The sequence below is a fragment of the Candoia aspera genome, chromosome 15, assembly GCF_035149785.1.
Source record: "Candoia aspera isolate rCanAsp1 chromosome 15, rCanAsp1.hap2, whole genome shotgun sequence".
Classification (NCBI taxonomy): domain Eukaryota; kingdom Metazoa; phylum Chordata; class Lepidosauria; order Squamata; family Boidae; genus Candoia; species Candoia aspera.
This window is the reverse complement of record NC_086167.1, coordinates 6052512-6072963: the sequence shown is the minus strand read 5'-3', so window position 1 is coordinate 6072963 and position 20452 is coordinate 6052512. Positions and strand designations below refer to the sequence as shown.

Here is a 20452-nt window from a genome sequence, read left to right as displayed (position 1 = left end):
GATGCCACTCCAAGCTTCCTGGAAAGGTTCAGCGCTCGACACCACTCTCTTTCTAGCTGAAATCTCCTCTTTCAAAATAAAAAAAAATTCTGGCATGGCCAGGACAGTGTCAGAAAACTTCTGATAAGTTGGGACCTACCTGTGTCAGACATCGGGACACAAGTATGTTGGGGCAGCAATACAAGTAGTCCTCGCTTAACAACCACAATTGGGACAGGAATTTTGGTTGCTAAGCGAAGCAGTCATGGAGTGAATCCAACCTGATGTTATGACCTTCTTTGCGGTGGTTAAGCAAATCACCACGGGCATTAAGCAAACCATGTGGTTGTTAAGCAAATCGCGCAATTCCCCATTTTGCTTGCCGGAAACCAGCCAAGAAGGTTGAAAACAGCAATTATGTGACCAGGGGATGCTACGACGGTCATAAATGTAAACCAGCTGCCAAGCACCCAAATCGTGATCACGTGACCAGGGGGACACTGTGATGGTCGTAAGTGTGAGGACTGTCTGTAAGTCAGTTTTTCAGCACCTTTGTAAGTCCAAACAGTCGCTAAACAAATGGTTGTTAAGTGAGGACTACCATAGTCTGATGAAATCACTGGGGGGTATCGATCATGTTGTTGGCTTCACTGTCATTTTCAGGATGCCTCACTAGATATATGGCACGGTTGGAACTCTACCACCCTGCAGGTTCCTCACCCTGACTTACCCACCACAAAGCCTCAGGGAGAGACATGGGCCAATTTAAGGGGTACGGATTTTCCAACAACTGCAACTGAGTCAGCCCCATCGATAGCAGCCTTCCTTTTCCTCCCCTTGGCCAGAAGGCCTCACTCACCCTACTGAGCTGATCCAAGAGTCTTTGGTTCTGTTCAGATAGTTCCTGGACCGCCCGCGTCTTCTCCCGATCAGCCTCCCGGAGATGAACCTGCTGCTTCTCCAGCTCATCCTGAAGCTGCTTGACGTCGCTCTCCAGCTCCGAGACTCGGCCTTCCCATTCGCCTTCCTTGTTCTCAAAGCGCCTCCGGAGCTCGTGTTTCTCTTGCTCCAAGTGCTGCGTCAAGAGAGGAAGAGGAATGTGGGAAACATAAAGCAGGGATCAATGTTTCATTGAATGTAGCCTGAATGCTCATAATGGTGTGTGGGAAGTACCCTGGGAGACAGGGCAAGGAGATGCAGCCAAGGGAACGGAGAAGAGGCAGCTGAGCCCGCAGCAGGAACATGGGCAGGGCAGGAGGGTCAGAAGGGACCCTCCCTAGGAGATGGGGGAAAAGATGTATTTTCAGACTTGCAAGATTCTGTCAAGGTAGCTTTACAATAAAGTAGAATTAGCTCATCTGGTTGTGTTTCCTGTCTGGTCCACCCGGTAAGGCTGACATCAGTCTTGCAAGTCTGAAAGTACTAATCTCCTGCTGTCTCTTTTACAGACAGAGAAACTAGGGAGAGTCCCTTCTGAGCCTCTTGCTCCATCCATTATGCAGCTGTGGGCTATGCCCTCTCTTCTCTGGCCATTCCCTAGGCCGCATCTCCTTGCCTCCTCTTTCAAGGTCTTCCTCACATACCATTACAATTCTTTTGCTAGCATGCAAAGGAGCTTTTCATTGACAAAAGCACCTTCTTAGAACAAAGTCTCCCTTGGGTTGAGCTGAATGTCACCAACAGGCCCAAGAACAGCCGCATCCATGCTGTTTTCTTGGCGATTATACAGATGTGGTTGCCACTGCCTTCTTCAAACCGATCAGTCTCAAGGAAGCAGCGTCACACCATCATTCGCCTGCTGCACTAAAACACCAGGGTGTTTGATTTGGGGTAGCATGTTGTGTGAATCCAACCAATTGTGGTTTATTAAACAAACCATGGTTGGCAAACCGTGGCTTAGCCATCATGACCTATGAAGAATAAACCTCAATCCAGACATAGCAGTAAGCCAAATTCAGTTGGTTTCATTCTGGCTTAGTATATCGTATTAACTCTTAGTACATCGTGTATCGTATTAAATGCCAGTTTATGGTTTCATGGTCCATGTGAAACCATCCACATGTGAGTAGAAGCAGTGAGTCAGCAAAAATGTGGGTGTTCCAGAAAGGAATATTTTACAGGGACTTTTTGAATGTGAGAATCCTCCACCAATCTTAATGACAAATAAACTGGAAACCACCGTTTTTAAAAATGGCTGGTTTGGATTTTAAAGGCCAGGGACTTAATTTTAATTGCAACTTGTTGATTTTTTTTTTGATTCTGAATGGCAAATCTGTCTGGAAGAAGCTGCAGAAAACCCCTTGGCTCCCTTTTCAAAGAGATCAGCCCAGGAGCTGTTTACAGAACACTCGGCTGCTTTTGAATGCCGAAATGTATTTTCTCAATGGCTTCCTGTTTTCCTAAATTGTTCCTGCTGGAAGTCAAGGGACATTTGACTGGAGCCTTTGGTGCAGCAAAATCAGTTCATTTTATATAGATTGGGTAGAATGGGGGAAGCAGAAGAACCTAGCTTCACATTGACAGATGGAGTTTCAGGAATAAAGGACATTTTGAGCTTTTCCAACAGAACAAACAAGCCAGGGTGATAGAAAACAGAATATTACAGGAAACTAGAGAACTTGAAGATAAGTTTTATGGTGCAACCAATTACAGAAAGGAGCTCGCTTGATATTGAGGGATATCAAACAGAAGCTGGATGGTTACCTTTGGGGAACACCTGAGTTTGGCATTTCTGGGCTAAGGGGGTGGACTAGATGGCCTCCAAGGATCCCTGCAGTTCTCTAGCTTGGATCAAACATGGTGCAAAACCACAACATGGCTTGGTTGTTTTGGATTTAATAGGCTACATGAACCCAACTGTTGTGATTTGCATATTATGGTTTATAACTTAATACTTTGTGCAGACCCAGTCAATTGTGCCTTATTCAACAATGACCATGCAAACCCAGGCTAAGGATGATGTGTGAATTCCATACGTCATTGAAATAAATACCTATGCCTTATATCACTCTTCAGCTTTCTTCTTCAGCTTTTTTGCTGCAACCAGACTGATGGCCAAAAGCCAGTTATGGGCGATGGCAGACCAGTTGCTCAGCAGGGCTTTTGCTCAGTGATGGCTAGGCGTTATTTGCTATCACTCATAACTGGCTTTTGACCTCTAATCTAGTTGCAACAACCTTTTTCCTTCTGATTTTGGTATAAGACAAAAATGAAAGATCTTTTTCACCTTCTCGATTGACATGGAGGCAAGACCTTCAGAGAGCCTGAAAAGAATTGAATCCTACATTCTTTCTGCCATTCTCATGTCTCGCTCTTTCTCTTAGCTCCCTCTCTTCCTCCATTTCTCTTTTTCAGCCTTGTTCCTTACTGACAACTATGGTCAAGGATGTCCACAAGGCATGGTCATAAAAGTCAAGTTGGTGGCCATGACGGTGCAATGGAAGCTCTGCCTGCGATGCGCATAAAAAAAGGGTGGAGCTTCAATTGCAGTATTGTGGCTGCCATCTTGACTTTTTGGACCCCAGTCTGCAGACCCCCAACAGTGGTGCAACCAGAGCACTGCAGCCCCCTCCCCCAAAATACCTTGCCACATGTTGGCAGCCACTGAAAGAGCACACATTTCTTTCTCAATGGTGAATAACATCCCCCCCTCCAAATTAAATCCAGAATAGATCCCCCGAACTACTATTCATTCAGAGTTTAAAATTAGTCCTGAATATTCTTTCTCACTCTTGTCTCTCTTTTTCCACCAAGCTTTCTCTCCCTACTCCTGTGATGGTCTGTGGGAATGACCTTGGGAGACAGGAGGAAGAGCTGCAGACTAGGCAACAGTCAGGTAATAGGCAGCTGAGCCCACAGAAGGAATGGGGCATGGCAAACATCTCAGAAAGGACCCAAAATTCCGGTCCCAATTGTGGTAGTTAAGCAAGGGCTACCTGTGCCATATGCTGGCTGGGGAATTCTGGGAGTTGAAGTCCACCCATCTTAAAGTTGCCAAGGTTGAGAAACACTGTTATAAATATTAGTTTCTTTCACTTTTGTTGTACTCCAACTGATGTACAGGGCATATAGATATTTAACACTTTTGTACGTTTCTGATTTCAGTTCTTTAATCAGCTCTTTTTCCTCTTAAATACCATACCCCCATTTTTCAAACCCCCTTCATTAGCTTTCGTGCCCAACTCTTCTGCCTTCATTGCCTTACGGTACTCCCCAGATCTCTGATGCTCCAAAGCTTTTTCACTTGTTTTTCTATAATTTTTATTAAGAATTTTGAAAGGGAGATAAAAACTAACAAGAACTAGTATAAAGAAAAGAAAGGAAAAGAGAAAAAAAAGAAAAAAGTGCACAAAGAAAGAATGAAAAGAAAAAAGAATTCCGATTTTCTTTACAGCCATTATAAATACAAATACAAAATTACCTCTTACTCTATGGTTACAAAAAGAAAAACTTTCTTTTTTCTATCATCTATTTTTTCCAATCATCAAAATCATAAATCATAAGTTCATTTTTTTCTGTTTCATGCAAAAAGTCCATAAGGGGTTTCCAGGCAGCAATAAACATAGATATTATCTTTTCTGTAATCAAGGAAATCAATTTAGCCATCTCTGTAAGTTCCATCATCTTCACCAACCATTCCTCCATTGTGGGTAGTACCAAATCTTTCTACTTTTGAGCATATAACAATCTCGCTAAAAGCTTTTTCACTTTCTTAAGGACTTTTATTCTGTTTTTCAACCTCCCAGTCTCTTCGCAGGCCTGGGATTGCATTGAAGGGCTCAACTGCTCATCATAAAACCTCAATCAAATCTTTATTACAGTCATAGACCAACAAAGATCATCATAAGACCTCATTTCTTGAAAGGTGAAGTTTAGTTTAGCTGTTGGTCATTATCAACCCCCCCACCCCTACTTAAAAGGTTTAACTCTAAATAGTCATATCCTGGTCCCCTCCCAACAGCTTCCCATCCTTTGCCAGTGTTCGATTGCAAACTCTTTGGCCTGTATTCCCACATCCCTGAGTGAACAAAACACAACTCCTTGTGTTCACCTAATGTGTGTTGCCCAAAGAAATGTATTTATTTGATTCTGAGGCCATCTGACACTTTAATGACTCTGGGCAGATGACAGTTAAAAGAAGAAAAAAAACCCCATCCCATATCATGAACTATATTGGGGCTTAAAATGATGGCTTGGATGCACGCCATGCCAAAACAATGGTTTCCAACAACATGCTGCATGATTAAATACCCAATCCCATTTTAGTCTAGAATGGAAACTCAACCAGTGGTGTAAAGATGCCTCCAACTTTCCATACATAACATACTTTGGAGCACGGTTTCTCAGCCAGGGTTCCGTGGCACCCTAGGGTTCCACAAGAGGTCACTAGGGGTTCCCTGGGAGATCATGATTTATTTAAAAAGTTATTTCAAATTTGGGCAGCTTCACGTTAAAGAGCTATGTTTCATTCTTTATTTTTAGTTTAAGAACACTGTTAATGCACATAGACAGACCTACCCATGAAAGGAATATAATGATTTTGTAACTTCTGGCCTGAATGTGCAGGGGTTCCCCGAGACCTGAAAAATATTTCAAGGGTTCCTCCAGGGTCAAAAAGTTGAGAAAGGCTGTTTTGGAGAAACTTATAAAACCCACTATATTCTTCTAGCACTGTCCAAGCAAGCAAGCAACCATAGTTTTAATAAGAGACTGTTAAATTTGTCCCAAGCAACTGCACTTATACCACATCCTGAACTTCTAGTTAACCACAGTTAAGCTCAGCATGTTCTATGAACCCAGTCCTTGGAATTTATGGCACATGCAAATCCAGAACAGTGAGTAGAAGAAAACATGTTAAGCATCAGCAAGCATGTCATTTGAATCCATCCAATGGGTTCACACGACAGAGGTAGGCTAAGCTCAGATGGGATGGGGTTGTTTGCAGTTCAGTTGCTTTTTAATTTGGTTATCCCATGAAACCATCATATGTTCATTTGTTTGAGCACAGTTACCCAAACTTGTGTTCTGTTCATCCAAGTTTAAGGTTTAGTATGTTGTGAGAGGCAGTGAAAGACTTTGTATTTCTAGGTGCGAAGATTACTGCAGATGCTGACTGCAGTCAGGAAATCAGAAGACGCTTCATCCTTGGGAGAAGAGCAATGACAACTCTCGATAAAATAGTTAAGAGCAGAGACATCACACTGACAACAAAGGTCCGCATAGTTAAAGCAATGGTGTTCCCCGTAGTAACATATGGCTGCGAGAGCTGGACCGTAAGGAAGGCTGAGAGAAGGAAGATCGATGCTTTTGAACTGTGGTGTTGGAGGAAAATTCTGAGAGTGCCTTGGACTGCAAGAAGATCAAACCAGTCCATACTCCAGGAAATAAAGCCAGACTGCTCGCTTGAGGGAATGATATTAAAGGCAAAACTGAAATACTTTGGCCACATAAGGAGAAGACAGGACACCCTGGAGAAGATGCTGATGCTAGGGAGAGTGGAGGGCAAAAGGAAGAGGGGCCGACCAAGGGCAAGGTGGATGGATGATATTCTAGAGGTGACGGACTCATCCCTGGGGGAGCTGGGGGTGTTGACGACCGACAGGAAGCTCTGGCGTGGGCTGGTCCATGAAGTCACGAAGAGTTGGAAGCGACCGAATGAATAAACAACAACATGTTGTGTGAACCCAGCCAAAATTTAGTTGAGCAGTTTAGATCCTTGATCAATCAAGGGTAAATACCTGCTAGTGCATAATCCCTTATGATTTAACCTTCTAAAAAGGAATTTAAGAAATTGAGACAGCTTTAAGAAGGAGGAGCGAGATGGAGATGGAACTAATATCCCCCGTTTCCAGGTGTGTTAGTCAGGAAAAACATGGAACCGAGGAGACAGTTTTTATAGGCACAGTGAACTCTGCCCCACACTAATTCAGTCAGGAACATTATGGACCTCCTATCTGATGTGGGAATGCAGGCCAAAGAGTTTGCAATCCAACAGTGGCAAAGGATGGGAAGCAGTTGGGAGTGAGACCAGGATATGACTATTTAGAATTAAACCTTTTAAGTATGGGTGTGTGTGTGATGACCAACAGCTAAACTAAACTTAACCTTTCAAGAAATGAGGTTTTATGATGATCTAGGCTGGTCTATGACCATAATAAAGATTTGATTGAGATTTTATGATGAGCAGTTGAGCCCTTCAATGCAATCCCAGGCCTGCGAAGAGACTGGGAGGTTGAAAAACAGAATAAGAGTCCTTAGAAGCCCTACAAATTACCAGTGTGGTTTTTTTGGTCAAGAAACAAGCTTCAGAGTAGTGGTGGGAAGGAAGGAAGTCCTGAGGATGGAATATCTTGGATCAGCAGTGAGCAGATGATCCTCTTAAATCATCTTCCCACATTTATAAAAGAAACTCAAATGATGGACTTGCCCAGGTTGCAGGGATAGAAAAGTACACAACAAAGAAAATCAGTGGTGTCAATCATGAGATAAACTCCAAACTCCCCTTGAAAACGTACAATTATGAGGCAGGGCAGCTCATGAGCTGTCAGGTTTTAAGGATTCATCTGGTAGATGGTTAAACAAGGAAAGGAGAGGATAGCCCAGCCATTCCATCAAATGACACTGATTCTCATGGTATATTGAACAAACCACCATTGTCTGGATTCATAGGTGTCACACCAGAACCAAGGAAATCATGACACAGATGGCTTAGTATACCATGTGTAAAGCAGTACACTAAGCCGGCAACGACTTAGTAACAGATGGAGACAAGACTCATATACCAGAATGGTATCCCTTTTCTCTCTTTCTTTACTTACCCAAGAGCCTGATAAAGGATTCTTGAAAATACACTGTGTTTTTATTGCCTTGAGTTGGCTTAATAAAAATGTGGCCCCAAATGGATAACATGGAGAACAATGCTTCATCGGATATCAAGTTGATACTAACTAGTATCAAGGACTGTAGGCTGGTTCCAGAATGATTGTGGTCAGAGAGATGGTAACCAATGGAGAACAGTCCTACTGAACTATGAAAGCTTTGCTGGGTTCACCCTTTGTAGTAAGCTATGGTTTGTTCAGCTCAGATCTGAACCACCCAAACTGGCCTAGGTCACAATGATAAGCCATTAATCATGGTTTAGATGTCATTAGGGCTGGGTTCACATATAACATTAAGCCAGAACACAACATGCTGAAGCTGAGTATAAACTGTGAATTGTATGACTAGAGTCTCTGAGTACCTAATCCAGCCTAAATCCAGTTTTAATTGCTCTATTTTCCATCCAGAGCCACACAGTTTGTGTTGGATGGCCTTATAAATGTTAAAAATAAATAAATATTTTCAGCCAACTGGTAATCAGTCACATCTGTATTGCTTCTGGAAGGCTGAAGTTCTATTTTTAGCATATCTGAAAAGGGTTTGCAAAGCTTCCGCCTGAAACATGGAAAAGATGTTGCTGGTCAGCATCGGCCGTAGTATGTCAGATGGACTGAGGGCTCGAATGGAGGGTTTCCCCAGGTCCCCAAGTACCAAATGTTGACCTTGGATTCAACATCTTGAACAGGCAAAGGTGGAAGTCCAGCCAAGCACCAGAAAGAGACACCAATATCCATCCAAAGTTGAAGGGGTGTGTCCTGTTTCTAGTTTACAGTATCCAACAGGTCATCTGAGCTCATCAATTCAATAGTTAAGTTCACCCAAGGCTGAATTGGGGTTGGCTTGTTTGTGGCTGGGCGTCAGGTTTGCCCAACACACTCAGCTGAGAACCCAGGTTAATGGAACACTATGATTCTGTTCATTTAACATGTGAGGAGGCTAAACTATATTCTGTGGTTTAACAAAACGGCCTGCTTCACAATGGCTGGATTTCAACTAGAAGTCACCCCATCCTGTTTCAGCCTAGTTTAGCATCCTGTACGAGCCCAGGAAAGTGGATTCAGTTGACCCCTGAGTAATTGCTGGGTGAATACAGGTATCAAGGGGCATCTGGGCCTATTTATGTAACCCCCATCTTAGAACAGCCACCTTGAGTGGTCTGGTGTCCTCCCAGATGAAACTATTACGAATCCCCAACTTCCCAACCAGCTTGGACCTTGGGGAACTGTGCTCACCACACAACTGCAGGGAACTAGAGTATAGGCGTATGACTACTACAGAACACATTTCGTTCTGTTTCCTTCCTCTGCTTGTCTGCACATGACACTAAATCCTGGTTTGCTAGCCTCAGAACATCACAGCTTGTTCCTAGCACCCAAAGCTCTGCCTAGAGGAGGGGTTCAACCGTCTCAACCCCCATCCTCTTTTCCCTAAATCAGGGTTTCAAAGGGGAGAGGGCCAGTCCTCTGCAGCTTTCCCCAGCCTGATGCACTGGACATCATGTCCCATGACCCCGCTCCCCGTGAAAAATGGCTAGGAATTCTGGGAGCTGCAGTCCCAACCCAGCAGGAAGGGCTGCTCTAGAGCGGGAAGAAAGACCGGGCGCGCTGGAACGCCTGGCTCAGGGAGAGGGGCGAGGAGGGGGACTGCCCCCTCGGGGGAGGCTCTCTGCACATGGTCAGGCGGTGTCACCCAAGGGGACCTCTCCCACCCCCCCTGCGCCACTTCAGGAGTGGCGGGCTGGGTGGGTGGGTGCGGAGGCCGGCCAATTCCCCGAGTCCTGAGTCACCGCCCCGGCCTTCCAGCCTCGCCCTCCCGCCGGCGGGCGCCTCACCTCCAGCTTGTCGGTCAGCTCCTTGTACATCCGCTCGTACTGGCGGCTCATGTCCTGGTTGCGCTCCAGCAAGGCTTTGCCCAGCCGGGCGGCCAGCACCAAGTCCTTCTCCTTCTGCCTCATCAGCGACAGCAGCTCCGGCTCGGCTTGGGGCGCCGCCGGGCCTGGCGGCTCGGCCTCCCCGGGCGCTTCCCCGGCCGAGGCCAGCATCGCCAGCTCCTCCTCGAGCGCCAGCTCCAGCTCGCCGCCCACGGCCGAGGCGGACGGGGCCGCCGCGGGCGCGGCGGGGCCTGGCGGCGGGCTGCGGGTCTCCTTGGCCGCCGCGGTCGCCGCCGCCGCCGCCTGGGCCGCTCCCGGGCGCTCCATGCGGCAGGCGCTGTCCAGCTCCGAAGGTGCTGAAAGGGGCCCCGCCAAGCAGAAGGCGGACATGGCCGGGCCCCGGGCCACCCCAGGCGCAACGCCGGCCGAGGAGGGAGCCCGGAGCCCGCAGCGGACAGCCCCGTCCCGCTCTCCTGCCGCTCGTCCGCCGCCGAACCGCCGGGGGCTGCGCGCAAGGGCAGCGGCCGCCTACTCCCGCTGGGGCCGCCTCCGCCGCCCGGCGCTCTCAAGGCGATCGGGGCGTCCTGCCGGGGCCGGGGCGCGGTGGGGCGCTGCTGCTGCTGCTGCTGCTGCTGCTGCTGCTGCTGTTGTTTCTGCTGCTGCTGCTGCCGGCGGCCCCGCTTGGCAGCCCCGCGGGCCGAGCCCCATCGCCGCCGGAGCGCCGGCCAAACATCGCGCGGCCGCGGGAAGCTCGCGAAGCCACCGGGGACGGCGAACGGGCGGCCGGCTCCACCCCCGAGCCCCTGACGCCAGCGAACACCTGTTCGGCCGACGGCGCTGATTCGCCTAGCCGGGTGTCTCCACGGCCCCGCCCACAGGTGTTGCGCCCCAGCCCGCCCGGGCTTAACCCCCTCCCGTCCCGGTTGGCCCCGGGAGGTTCGCCCCGCCTGTTGCGCTGGGATCTGCCGGCCCGGCTCTGCCTTGCGGCAGGTGGGAGCCTCGGCCGCCGTGGGAAAGGTCACCAAAGGGCCACAAACTCTCAGGCTGTATTTCCCCAAGACGTTTAACCCAGTTACTGCATTGACCTGTTTTCTGAGTTCATACAATGCACTGAACCCAGAGCTGACCACAGAGTCGGGTTTGCCCAAGACCCACAACTTCTTAAACTGATAAATAAAAGTCGAGATTAAACTCACTGGAGCTTAGCATGTTGCACTAACGTAGCCTGCTCAGTGAATGCACCCCATGTTATTTAATCCATGTTTTTATTGTTTTTTAATTTTTCAGGTGTGAAGAGCAGTTGAGTGATTTGCTGACTAACATGTTCAGGTAGCTTCTTTGATGCACTGATTCGTGCTTCATATTTGCAAAGTAGTAGCCACATTTACCTTAAGCTGTAATGGGAGAGGAGTTGGGCTTGGCCTATTGCACAAACCCAAATTTTGTGGTTTACAGTGTATGCTTCCAAGTGCCAATTGTTGCCCCGCACTGTGTGAATCAGACAGTGGTGGTTCATTTAATAAATGAATCAGCCAGTCAAAATGTATTTATGGTCCAAGACCAAACACATTGATAAACTACAGTTAAAGAAACTATGTGGAGGGCAATATGGCTGTGTTTCCAGACAGACATATCCACAGCTTACTTAACCATGGTTTCCTTAAACCTATTTTCTGGGTTTGTATAATATGCTAAACCATAAACTCATTATGCAAGCTGTATTTGCAAAAGATGCTGACTGGGTTAGCCCAAGACACTAATCAATGAAGTCTGTAGTTCAGGTACTGAGTTTGCGTGCCAGAATTCCATGGTTAATTAAATCACAGTTTACTTAACCTAATTTTCTGGATTCCCACAACACAGTAAACCAAATTTGTTGAATTTGCACAAAATGCTGAGCATTTCTTTCTTAATTCAAAGACTTCCAGCTGTTATTACTTAAGTGAGTCTCCAATCCCATACAAACCTATTTGAGAATAAGTTATGTTAAACTCAGTGGAATTTACTTCTGAGCAGCTACAAAGCAGATTATATAGTAATTAATAGTATTAATTAATATTGATACAATATTGTTAATGTGTTTTGTTAAAATATGTTGAAGAATCTATAAATAAAAGTCCAAGTCTAAAAACAATAGCTGTAATCTATGACATTGACCAAAACAAATTAAAAAATGTTAAAGACCAGCATAACACAAATAAAATTACAATATCAGTTCAAAAACTAAAATTTAAAATGTGAGATAAAATATTAGTAATGTAGTAATAAATATTACTAGAATAGAATTACAGAATATGTTTACCCCTGAAATACCTTTAGGATTACATCTATTAACTCACATTTATAAGTGGATAAGAGTAAGAAAAATTACAAAAAAAGACATTTCTACAGAATCAGTAACTGGAGATAAAGTGAAGCTAAAATTGGAAGAGCTACATAGCAATTGATAGATACAATTATGATACTAAAATCTGTAAATCACTACAATACTAATTAGACTAGTTTCACTTCAAAATAATTATATTATTAGAAATAATACAATAATTAAGTGGAAGCAATGAATCAACACACAATAGGATCCATGTTTTCTTCCTGTAACCCAAGCACATTAAAATCATGCCATAAGTTGCATTTGTTTTAATTCTGTCGGGAAATAAAGCAACATTTCTAGGTACCACTCCTTAGGAATAAGCAACAATGAATGAGTAAAACTTATGTACAGGTAGTCCTCACTTAATGACCATTTGTTTAGTAATGGTTCAGACTTATGACGGTGCTGAAAAAACCGACTTACAACTGCTGCTCACACTTGCAACCATCACAGTGTCCCCATGGTCATGATTTGGGTGCTTGGCAACCGGTTTGCATTTATGACTGTCGCAGCAACCTGTGGTCATGTGATCACCATTTTCAACCTTCCAGGCTGGCTTTTGGCAAGCTAAATCAATGGGGAACCATGGGATTCCCTTAATGACCACTTTGCTTAGCAACCAAAATTTCGGTCTCAGTTGTGGTAGTTAAGCAAGGACTACCTGTATGTCTATTTACTGTATTTTGAGTATATTCAAGAGAGATTTTGCAAGATAAAGAGGATGTTTCCCCACCTTGAGAGATTTGCCCATTCTCCACCCCAGCCTCATCAAGAAGTATCTCTAACCACAGATTTAGGAGTGGAGGTGAATTCACACATTACACTAAGTTCCTGTTGGTTAGCTTAATACTACATGCTAAACCAAACCCAAAGAGCCCTATCGTGGCTTAGTACAATGTGCAAACCAGGCCAGTGAATTAAGGTTGTTTAGTAGTGCTTTGTTGTATAAACCTCGACTGATTGCATTCACACCACATAGAAAGCCAAACCCACACCCAAATGCAGTGCAATGAATGAACACAGCCTTCATTTGAGAAAGTATTTTTTTAGAATTTTGAGGCATTGTTGATAAGGTTTCTAAGAGGGAGAAATATGACCTTGTTGTCTTTCATTAGATATTTATTAGTTTAAGAGAACAATGGGTGGGACAAGATGCTGTCTTGTCATCCAGATGGTTTCTCCATATTCCTTAGATGCACAAGAGCCAGACGTGTCCAAAAGTTAAGAAGAAAATCCCCGGGTGCCCCTTAGAAACCATCTGGATCCATCAGGTCTCCGGAGTGGACCATCATGATAGATCTATTATCCAAACAAGAGAAAGTGCCATTGATCTACACTTTGACAGAAAGTGATCTGACCATGGCAGATGTTAGCGTCCTCCATATCTTCACTTCTCATCTGTTCCAAAGTAAAAATCAGTTTCAGAATGTCTCCATCTATGGGTGTTGAAGCCATAAGCATTTGTGATAAGTCTATGGTTGCCCTGGAGGCCATGAAATCCTGAGCCAACTCAGATTCCTTTCCCAGGACATGGAGACTGAACTCTCCCAAAGCTACAGAGACTCCAACATCAGTCCTTTCACAGTCATCTTAAGCATGGCTTAATAAATTGAATCAACTGCTTTTAATCTGTGTGGAATGAGATCCCACTGGAAAATTGTTCTGGAAAAAAATGTTGGCATTGATCAGGGTCTTTGGTATTGTGAAGAGAACTTATTTTTAAAGTGAATTTTTCATTTATGAAAAGTACATTGGCATTCATCCATATGGGCCCCTTTAAATAATTTATAATTTCTCACTTACATACCTGGTTCATCAAGACTTCCAAGGAACTCACAGTAGGATGTCCACACAATGGATGAAGCCATAAGGGGATTTTGCTTGTTTCTAGTTTAGCCAGTTGGGTGAACTCAGTGATTGTACTTTATAAACCATGATTTATGGCTTAGTGTGTTTTGTGTTGCTAACCATTAGTGGCTTATTAAATAAACCTTGACTAAATAAAAGAGCTAGGCCTTAGCATGTTTTGTGCAGACAGCCAATAGAATACTAAAAATACTCATAGTAATGTCAACAAAACTTAGTAATGCAGTCTTTCCTGGCTTGCAGATATACTGGACTATAAAATCCATCATTCCCTGACATGAAAGCCATTGGTAATTGTCCAATATCACTGGAGGTCTCCAGGCTAGGGAGAACTTGGTTTCACATGCTACAGTAAGCCAAAAGTTTGTAAATAAGCCATAACTGAATAAGCTACCATTGGCTACATTTGCACAACATCCCATAAAACCAGGTTTTACAACCATAGTGATGGAGTACATGCATGCACTAAGCCAAAACAAATCGTGGTATGCTTTTTTGAAATGTAATCCATGCATAAGCGTCATGAATTATTCAATAAACAATGGCTGAGCAAGCCAAAATTTAACACAAGCTGCAGGCAGGCCACCAGGATCAAAATGATGAAAGCAGCGTCATAATTTTGTGCGGCAAGCTCCAACCCTTCTGTAAGTGTGTGTAGTGTTGTGATGCAAGTACGAAAGGGAAGGAGTTTGGGTCATGGTGGTGTGATGCCCTTCCTTCTCCCCTGCCCTGGCCCTCCTGTGGCTGCCTCACCTCGGACAATCTGGAAACCAGATCATTGTAAGACCACTAGTGCTTTTGTTCCTCTCAATCCAGAAGAAGAAGAATATCCCCAATAAGATTCCCTCCCTTCTGGAAGAGTTTACTGTAATCTTTTTGGCCTGATTACCTAAATCCACTGAGTGGGTAGTAGGGTATCCCAAAGTCTTTCTCCAGAGTCAAGCACACAACGGGATTATAGATTGACAGCTTTAATCCACCCCAAATAAAGCGTTGCCCTAGTTTCTTCATCTTGAGTGGCAGGCTAAGAAGGGACACACAGTTCAGACAACTCTGTAGTGTCTTGGCATGGAACTTGCCAGAAATGGGTGACTCCAGTTTCACACCACCCCACAGCATCATCTTGCCAGCTCTGAACTGGCCCCTGCATTGGGTCACGTCAGCCCAGCAGCCTATCCGCAGCTCACTTCGCTTGCTCGCTCTGTGGATATTAATGTTTTGTTTACTGCAGAGTCCCCCATTAATCTGCTGTTCCAAACAATCCGTCATTGTCCTCTGAATTTAATTATTGATTGCCACTGGCAGAGAAAGATCTCTGGAGTTGCTTTGAACTCCTTCATGCGTTATCTGTCCATTTGCTTGATCATGCTCAGAAGTGGAGCAAAAGACTGTTCAGATCCAAATCCATATAGGAATGCTATTTAATGGAGGATATGTAGGAAATATATTTGGGGTAAACTGTTTGAGAGCCAGTTTGGTCTAGTGGTTAAGGCGCTGGGCTAGAAACCAGGAGACCGTGAGTTCTAGTCCCGCCTTAGGCACGAAAGCCAGCTGGGTGACCTTGGGCCAGTCCCTCTCTCTCAGCCCAACTCATCTCACAGGGTTGCTGTTGTGGGGAAAATAGGAGGAGGAAGGAGTAACAGGGATGTTCCCCACCTTGAGTTATTTATAAAAATAATAAAGGTGGGATAGAAAATAAATAAATAAACAAAATAAAAACAAAAACTGTGTCCACTGAGCAACATTCTGTTATTTCAGCTAATCTAGATGGTTGAGCTCTCTGAATCCAACCTCTTCCAGCTAGCCTGGGCTGATCTTGAAAAGCTGATGAAAGTCAGATGTGGGAAACCATGAGGAAAATCTAGGACTGCCGATTAGACTGGGAAATAAAATAAAATAAAATAAAATAAAATAAAATAAATAAAAAAATACCCATCCCAGAAGAAGACTTTCATACTGCAGAGCAGTGTTTCTCAACCTTGGCAACTTTAAGATATGCGGACTTCGACTCCCAGTATTCCCCAGCCAACTGGGAGTTGAAGTCCACATATCTTAAGGTTGTCAAGGCTGAGAAACACTGCTGTAGAGGGAAGAGAGAATAGCCTTGAAGGACAGGAGGAAGAGGCACTGCCATGGCGATGGTCAGATAAGAGGGGCTTGAGTCTGGGCCGAGAAAGTAACGTGAGAAAACATCTCAGACAAGCTCCTCCCTAGTTCACATGAAGATAAAGTGATAGGGAAGCACATTCAGACTTTCAAGATTCTGTTACGGTAGCTTTACAATAAAAGTAGACCTGACCTCTATGGTGTTGGCTTCTTAGTCTGGTCCATCTTGCAGGGCTGACACATACCGTGGTCAAGAAAACTGAATGGGTGACTTCAGGTAGTCCCCAGGAACTGTTCTTAACTTGAAGATTTCTTCATTTATGTTTTGGTCAGGCCTGGTTAGTATTGGATAGGATACCCCTGGGAAATCCTATGGCAAGAAGGAGCTGGAGGTATCAAAACGATGAGCTGGGGATGATGGAATTTACAGGGCTTCACCTAGTTGGGAACCAGGCTGCCTGAAAAAGTTTGTATCAGTGGTGCATGAAGAGAGATGGGCCACCCTAGGAATTAGGTGGACAATCTTGATGTCACTTGATGTCACTAGACTACAATCCCACTCATCTACCACCTTGGGGTTTGAAGTTTACAGGAAGTTTACACTGACGTTTAGAGTTCAGTGGCTGCGCAACCTGGCTTCCTCTGAATGTTTTGTACAACTTCAGAGTCTCTTGCTATTGGCCTTGCTGCTAAGGAGGATGGGAATTGAAGTCCAAAGTACCTGCAGCAGCAGCAGCAGCAGCAGCAGCATCACTTCCGGGCTGCGGGGTAATCTAACCTTGGAAAGTTTGGTTCAGACTTATTAACCCTTCCCACATGGCGTGTTTTATTGCCCACACCCCTCCCTCTGGGTTAACTTCTTTAAAACAATGCTTTCGCTGTTATATAAGAGCTGATGCGTGTAAGAACACAGCGTGCTGGCATTAAAAGCCCACCAGTGACTGCTTTTCCTCTTCCCGCAATGCCTTCTAATTGGCAGGTGACAACCTCAGCCACATTTCATTTTAGCTCGCCTCTTAATCATTTGTTATTGTGATCAGGTTTGATTTTTCAAGCTAATAATAGGAAGCTTATCAAGTATGTCTCATCTCATTGTCATGTTGCTATAGTGACTCAGGGCCTAAGTATGATTTTCAACCAAAAAAGAATTCTGGGAGTTGAAGTCCACGCATCTTAAAGTTGCCAAGGTTGAGAAACACTGAATTAGTGTATTATTTTTATTTTATTTTATTTTATTTTATTATTTCTTATTTCTTATTTTATATTTTGTTTTATTCCTTATTTTCTTATATTTTATTTTATTTCTTATTTTCTTATTTTACGTTTTATTTTATTTTATTTTATTTCCTATTTTCTTATTTTATTTCTTATTTTATTTTATTTAGGCTGACATAGCTGCCCATATAGTAACAACCACCCTGAGTGGTGCATAAAACAGTAAAAACAACAACCCCCCCCAAACTGAAAATAAAATCAGTCTCTATGAAAATTCATGGCACCCCAGGACAGCATTCTACCATACATCTGTGCACCATTTTCCTACCCCAAAGCTCATGGGAAGAGCCAGCTCTTCGACGTCTTCTGGAAAGGTGGGAGCCTGTCGGGTTTCAAGAAGGGTGTTCCACAGGGCAGAGAGAAGGCACACTTCCTAGGTCCTGCTAGGTGACAACATTTAAGGGAAGGTACCTGGAACACGCCCACCCTATCTGACCTGGTGGGATGGGCAGATACCTCAGGGAGAGGTGGTCCGGCAAGTTAAGAACTTGACGGAAGTGAATCTTCCTGTTTGCTCTGGTCATTGAGAGTGGCTCTATTACAGGTAGTCCTTGACTTACTAACACAACTGGGACCGGAATTTCCGTCATAACTCATTGTGGTCGTAAGTCGAGTCACCACGTGACCAGATCCGATTTTACGACCATTTTTAGGGTAGTTGTTAAGTGAACGCAGCTTCCCCAATGGGTGATTTTTGCTGGACAGTGGCAAAATACATCGCAAAATGCAATCATGTGACCGTGGGATGCTGTAACTGGTCATAAATGCAAGCCAGTTGCCAAGTGCCCGAAATGCGATCATGTGACCATGGGAGGAGGGTGCAACATTTTGCAATGCTCAGAAGTGCTTTGCAGGCTGTAAAGCACCCATCCCAAGGCCATTGTAACTTTGGACCTTTGTTAAACAGATGGTCGTAAATCGAGGACTACCTGTAAACGTTTCTTCCCCTTGAGAGATCAGTGAGGTGGGTCAACGACAGGTTAAAACTTTTATTTCAGCATGCTGTGGAGCTTTATTTGGCCTTCCTTTTTGCTTTTTATTATTATTGTTTTGGTGTTGACGTTGGTCTGATTTACTTACGTATCACGATGGTCTGTGTTTTCATGACACTGATGTTGCACGCCATCCACAGTTCTCTGGAAATTGGGGCAGGTTATAAGTACCGTACAGGCAAAATAAATACAGTAAATAAATTCAGTAACCAAATGGAACATGCCATGCCAAGCCAGCACTTTTCTTTTCCTCTCTCTACCGTATTTTGCAGGGTGGTTGCTAGAATAAAAAGGTTGGTGGAAGGAAGAGATAAGGTTCTGGGTGTGTGTCATCTTGAGCTTCCTGCAAGAAGCAAATAAATCGATACATATTGCTTATGTAGCAGTGATCATCACAACAAGGATGCAGAACATTTTGGGAGCTGGGAAATGCTGGAGGCTATTCTCTCTAAGGCTGGGGAAGGGGAAATTCCAAATGTGATTTAATTTAATATTATTTTTTTTTACTCAGTTCAGTTGTGTCCAGTTCTCGAAGACTGCCTGGACCAGTCCCTGCAGTTTACTTGGCAGGTTTTTCAGAAGGGGTTGGCCATTGCCTCCTTCCTAGGGCTGAGAGAAAGTGACTGGCCCAGGGTCACCCAGCTGGCTTTGTGCCTAATGCGGGAACAGAATTCACAGTCTCCCGGTTTCTAGCCTGATGCCTTAACCACTAGACCAAACTGGCTCGAATATTAAACATTAAATTTATGATTTATTTATTACTCACATTTAGCCACTGCCCATCTCCCCCCAAATTAATTAATATTAAATTAACGAAAATGCAACTAATTAAATACAGTTGATATAATTATTCCCTAGCTGTATTTGCAGGATGTATTTATGCATGATCAACATAGTCGTGACTAAAACCATCCAATTTTCTTGGTTTGTATGGCACAATGAACCATAAACTAATCATACTGACTGGTTCCCACAACATCAGAAGCTAAAATGTGCATACTTGACTTGCCATGAGAACACAGCCCTTGTAGATTTAATACTTGTCTCCTTTAGTCACGTTTTTACATGAGAATTTAGTAGCTATATTTTCACACTAAAAACTTGATTTGCTTGCTGAATCAACCCAGTTTCTGCATTTGCACAACGCAGTAACCAAGTGAGCTTCTTCATGATGCTGATTCCAGGATTTTGAATGTGAGGGCACCTTTCCAAGGGTGTTTAGATGACCTTTATAATTGGGAGAGGAAATTCAAGCAGGTTCAAAACTTTTCCAAGATGGCATCATTTAGGATGTACCGGAGGAAACGGAATGTCTGAATGCTTGCCAAGGAAAGATCTGCAGTTAGGAGACAGCTGTCTTTGCACCATCCATGGCTTACTGAATTAACCAATTACATCCATTCATAAAACACGCTGAGCTCCAAGCTCTCCAAACTTTGTTGAGTCTTACATATTGCCAACATAACAAAAAGGTAACTTCATGCTTGTTTTTTCTTGATGTGCTACTTTTCTATATGCAGGGAGCTATGTGGAGTAAGGGTAATAGAATAAGCAACTCTGCACTGCAACTTGAAGCAGTTAGTGCAATTTTGGGACTTTGTGAATTGTTTTTCTGACTTTTAGGCAAATTCTCATCTCAAAAGGGTCTTTGGCAGAGTTTATACAACACACAAGGCTACAGTGAGGTTGGCTTGTCTTGTGACTTGGTCTTGCACAGCCAAGCATTGGTTTTCCGGTTGGATGTGTTACGGAGTTGGGTTAATTCAGGAAATCATGGTTAATTTAATGCTGCATTGCGCGCAGCTACTTTCTGTTTTTAGATCTCACTAGACAACCCTGTGACCCTTTGGGTCATCCTTTGAAAGAAAGGTAGTGCAGTCCTTTCTGGGAAGAACATTATATTTTAGGCTGACCATATTTTTTTTACCCCAATGCTAGACAGTCCCACGATCATCTAAGAAGAGAATATATCATAAATAGAAAAATAACTGTAGTGGGAAACAAATTTCAAAAAGAAGTCAATATTTCCTTACTTAAACAGGCTAACGGTTATGACCACGGCCGGGCAAAAAAGCAGTGGGAGGGGGAGTGACTTCCAACTTCCTGCCGGCTTCC

General features: G+C 44.1%; 1 protein-coding gene across 2 annotated transcripts in view; it reads right to left on the bottom strand.

Annotated features, from left to right (window-relative positions):
* The window catches only part of BICDL1 (BICD family like cargo adaptor 1), a 51026-nt gene extending 40909 nt beyond the window's left edge, over positions 1-10117 (bottom strand). For both annotated transcript variants that reach the window (XM_063315549.1, XM_063315550.1), the window contains exons 1-2: positions 9689-10117; positions 839-1054 (exon numbers count right to left, since the gene is read on the bottom strand). In XM_063315549.1, coding sequence (XP_063171619.1) covers positions 839-1054; positions 9689-10117 — 645 coding nt within the window. The remainder of the gene's footprint in view (positions 1-838; positions 1055-9688) is intronic.
* Positions 10118-20452: the final 10335 nt, after the last annotated feature.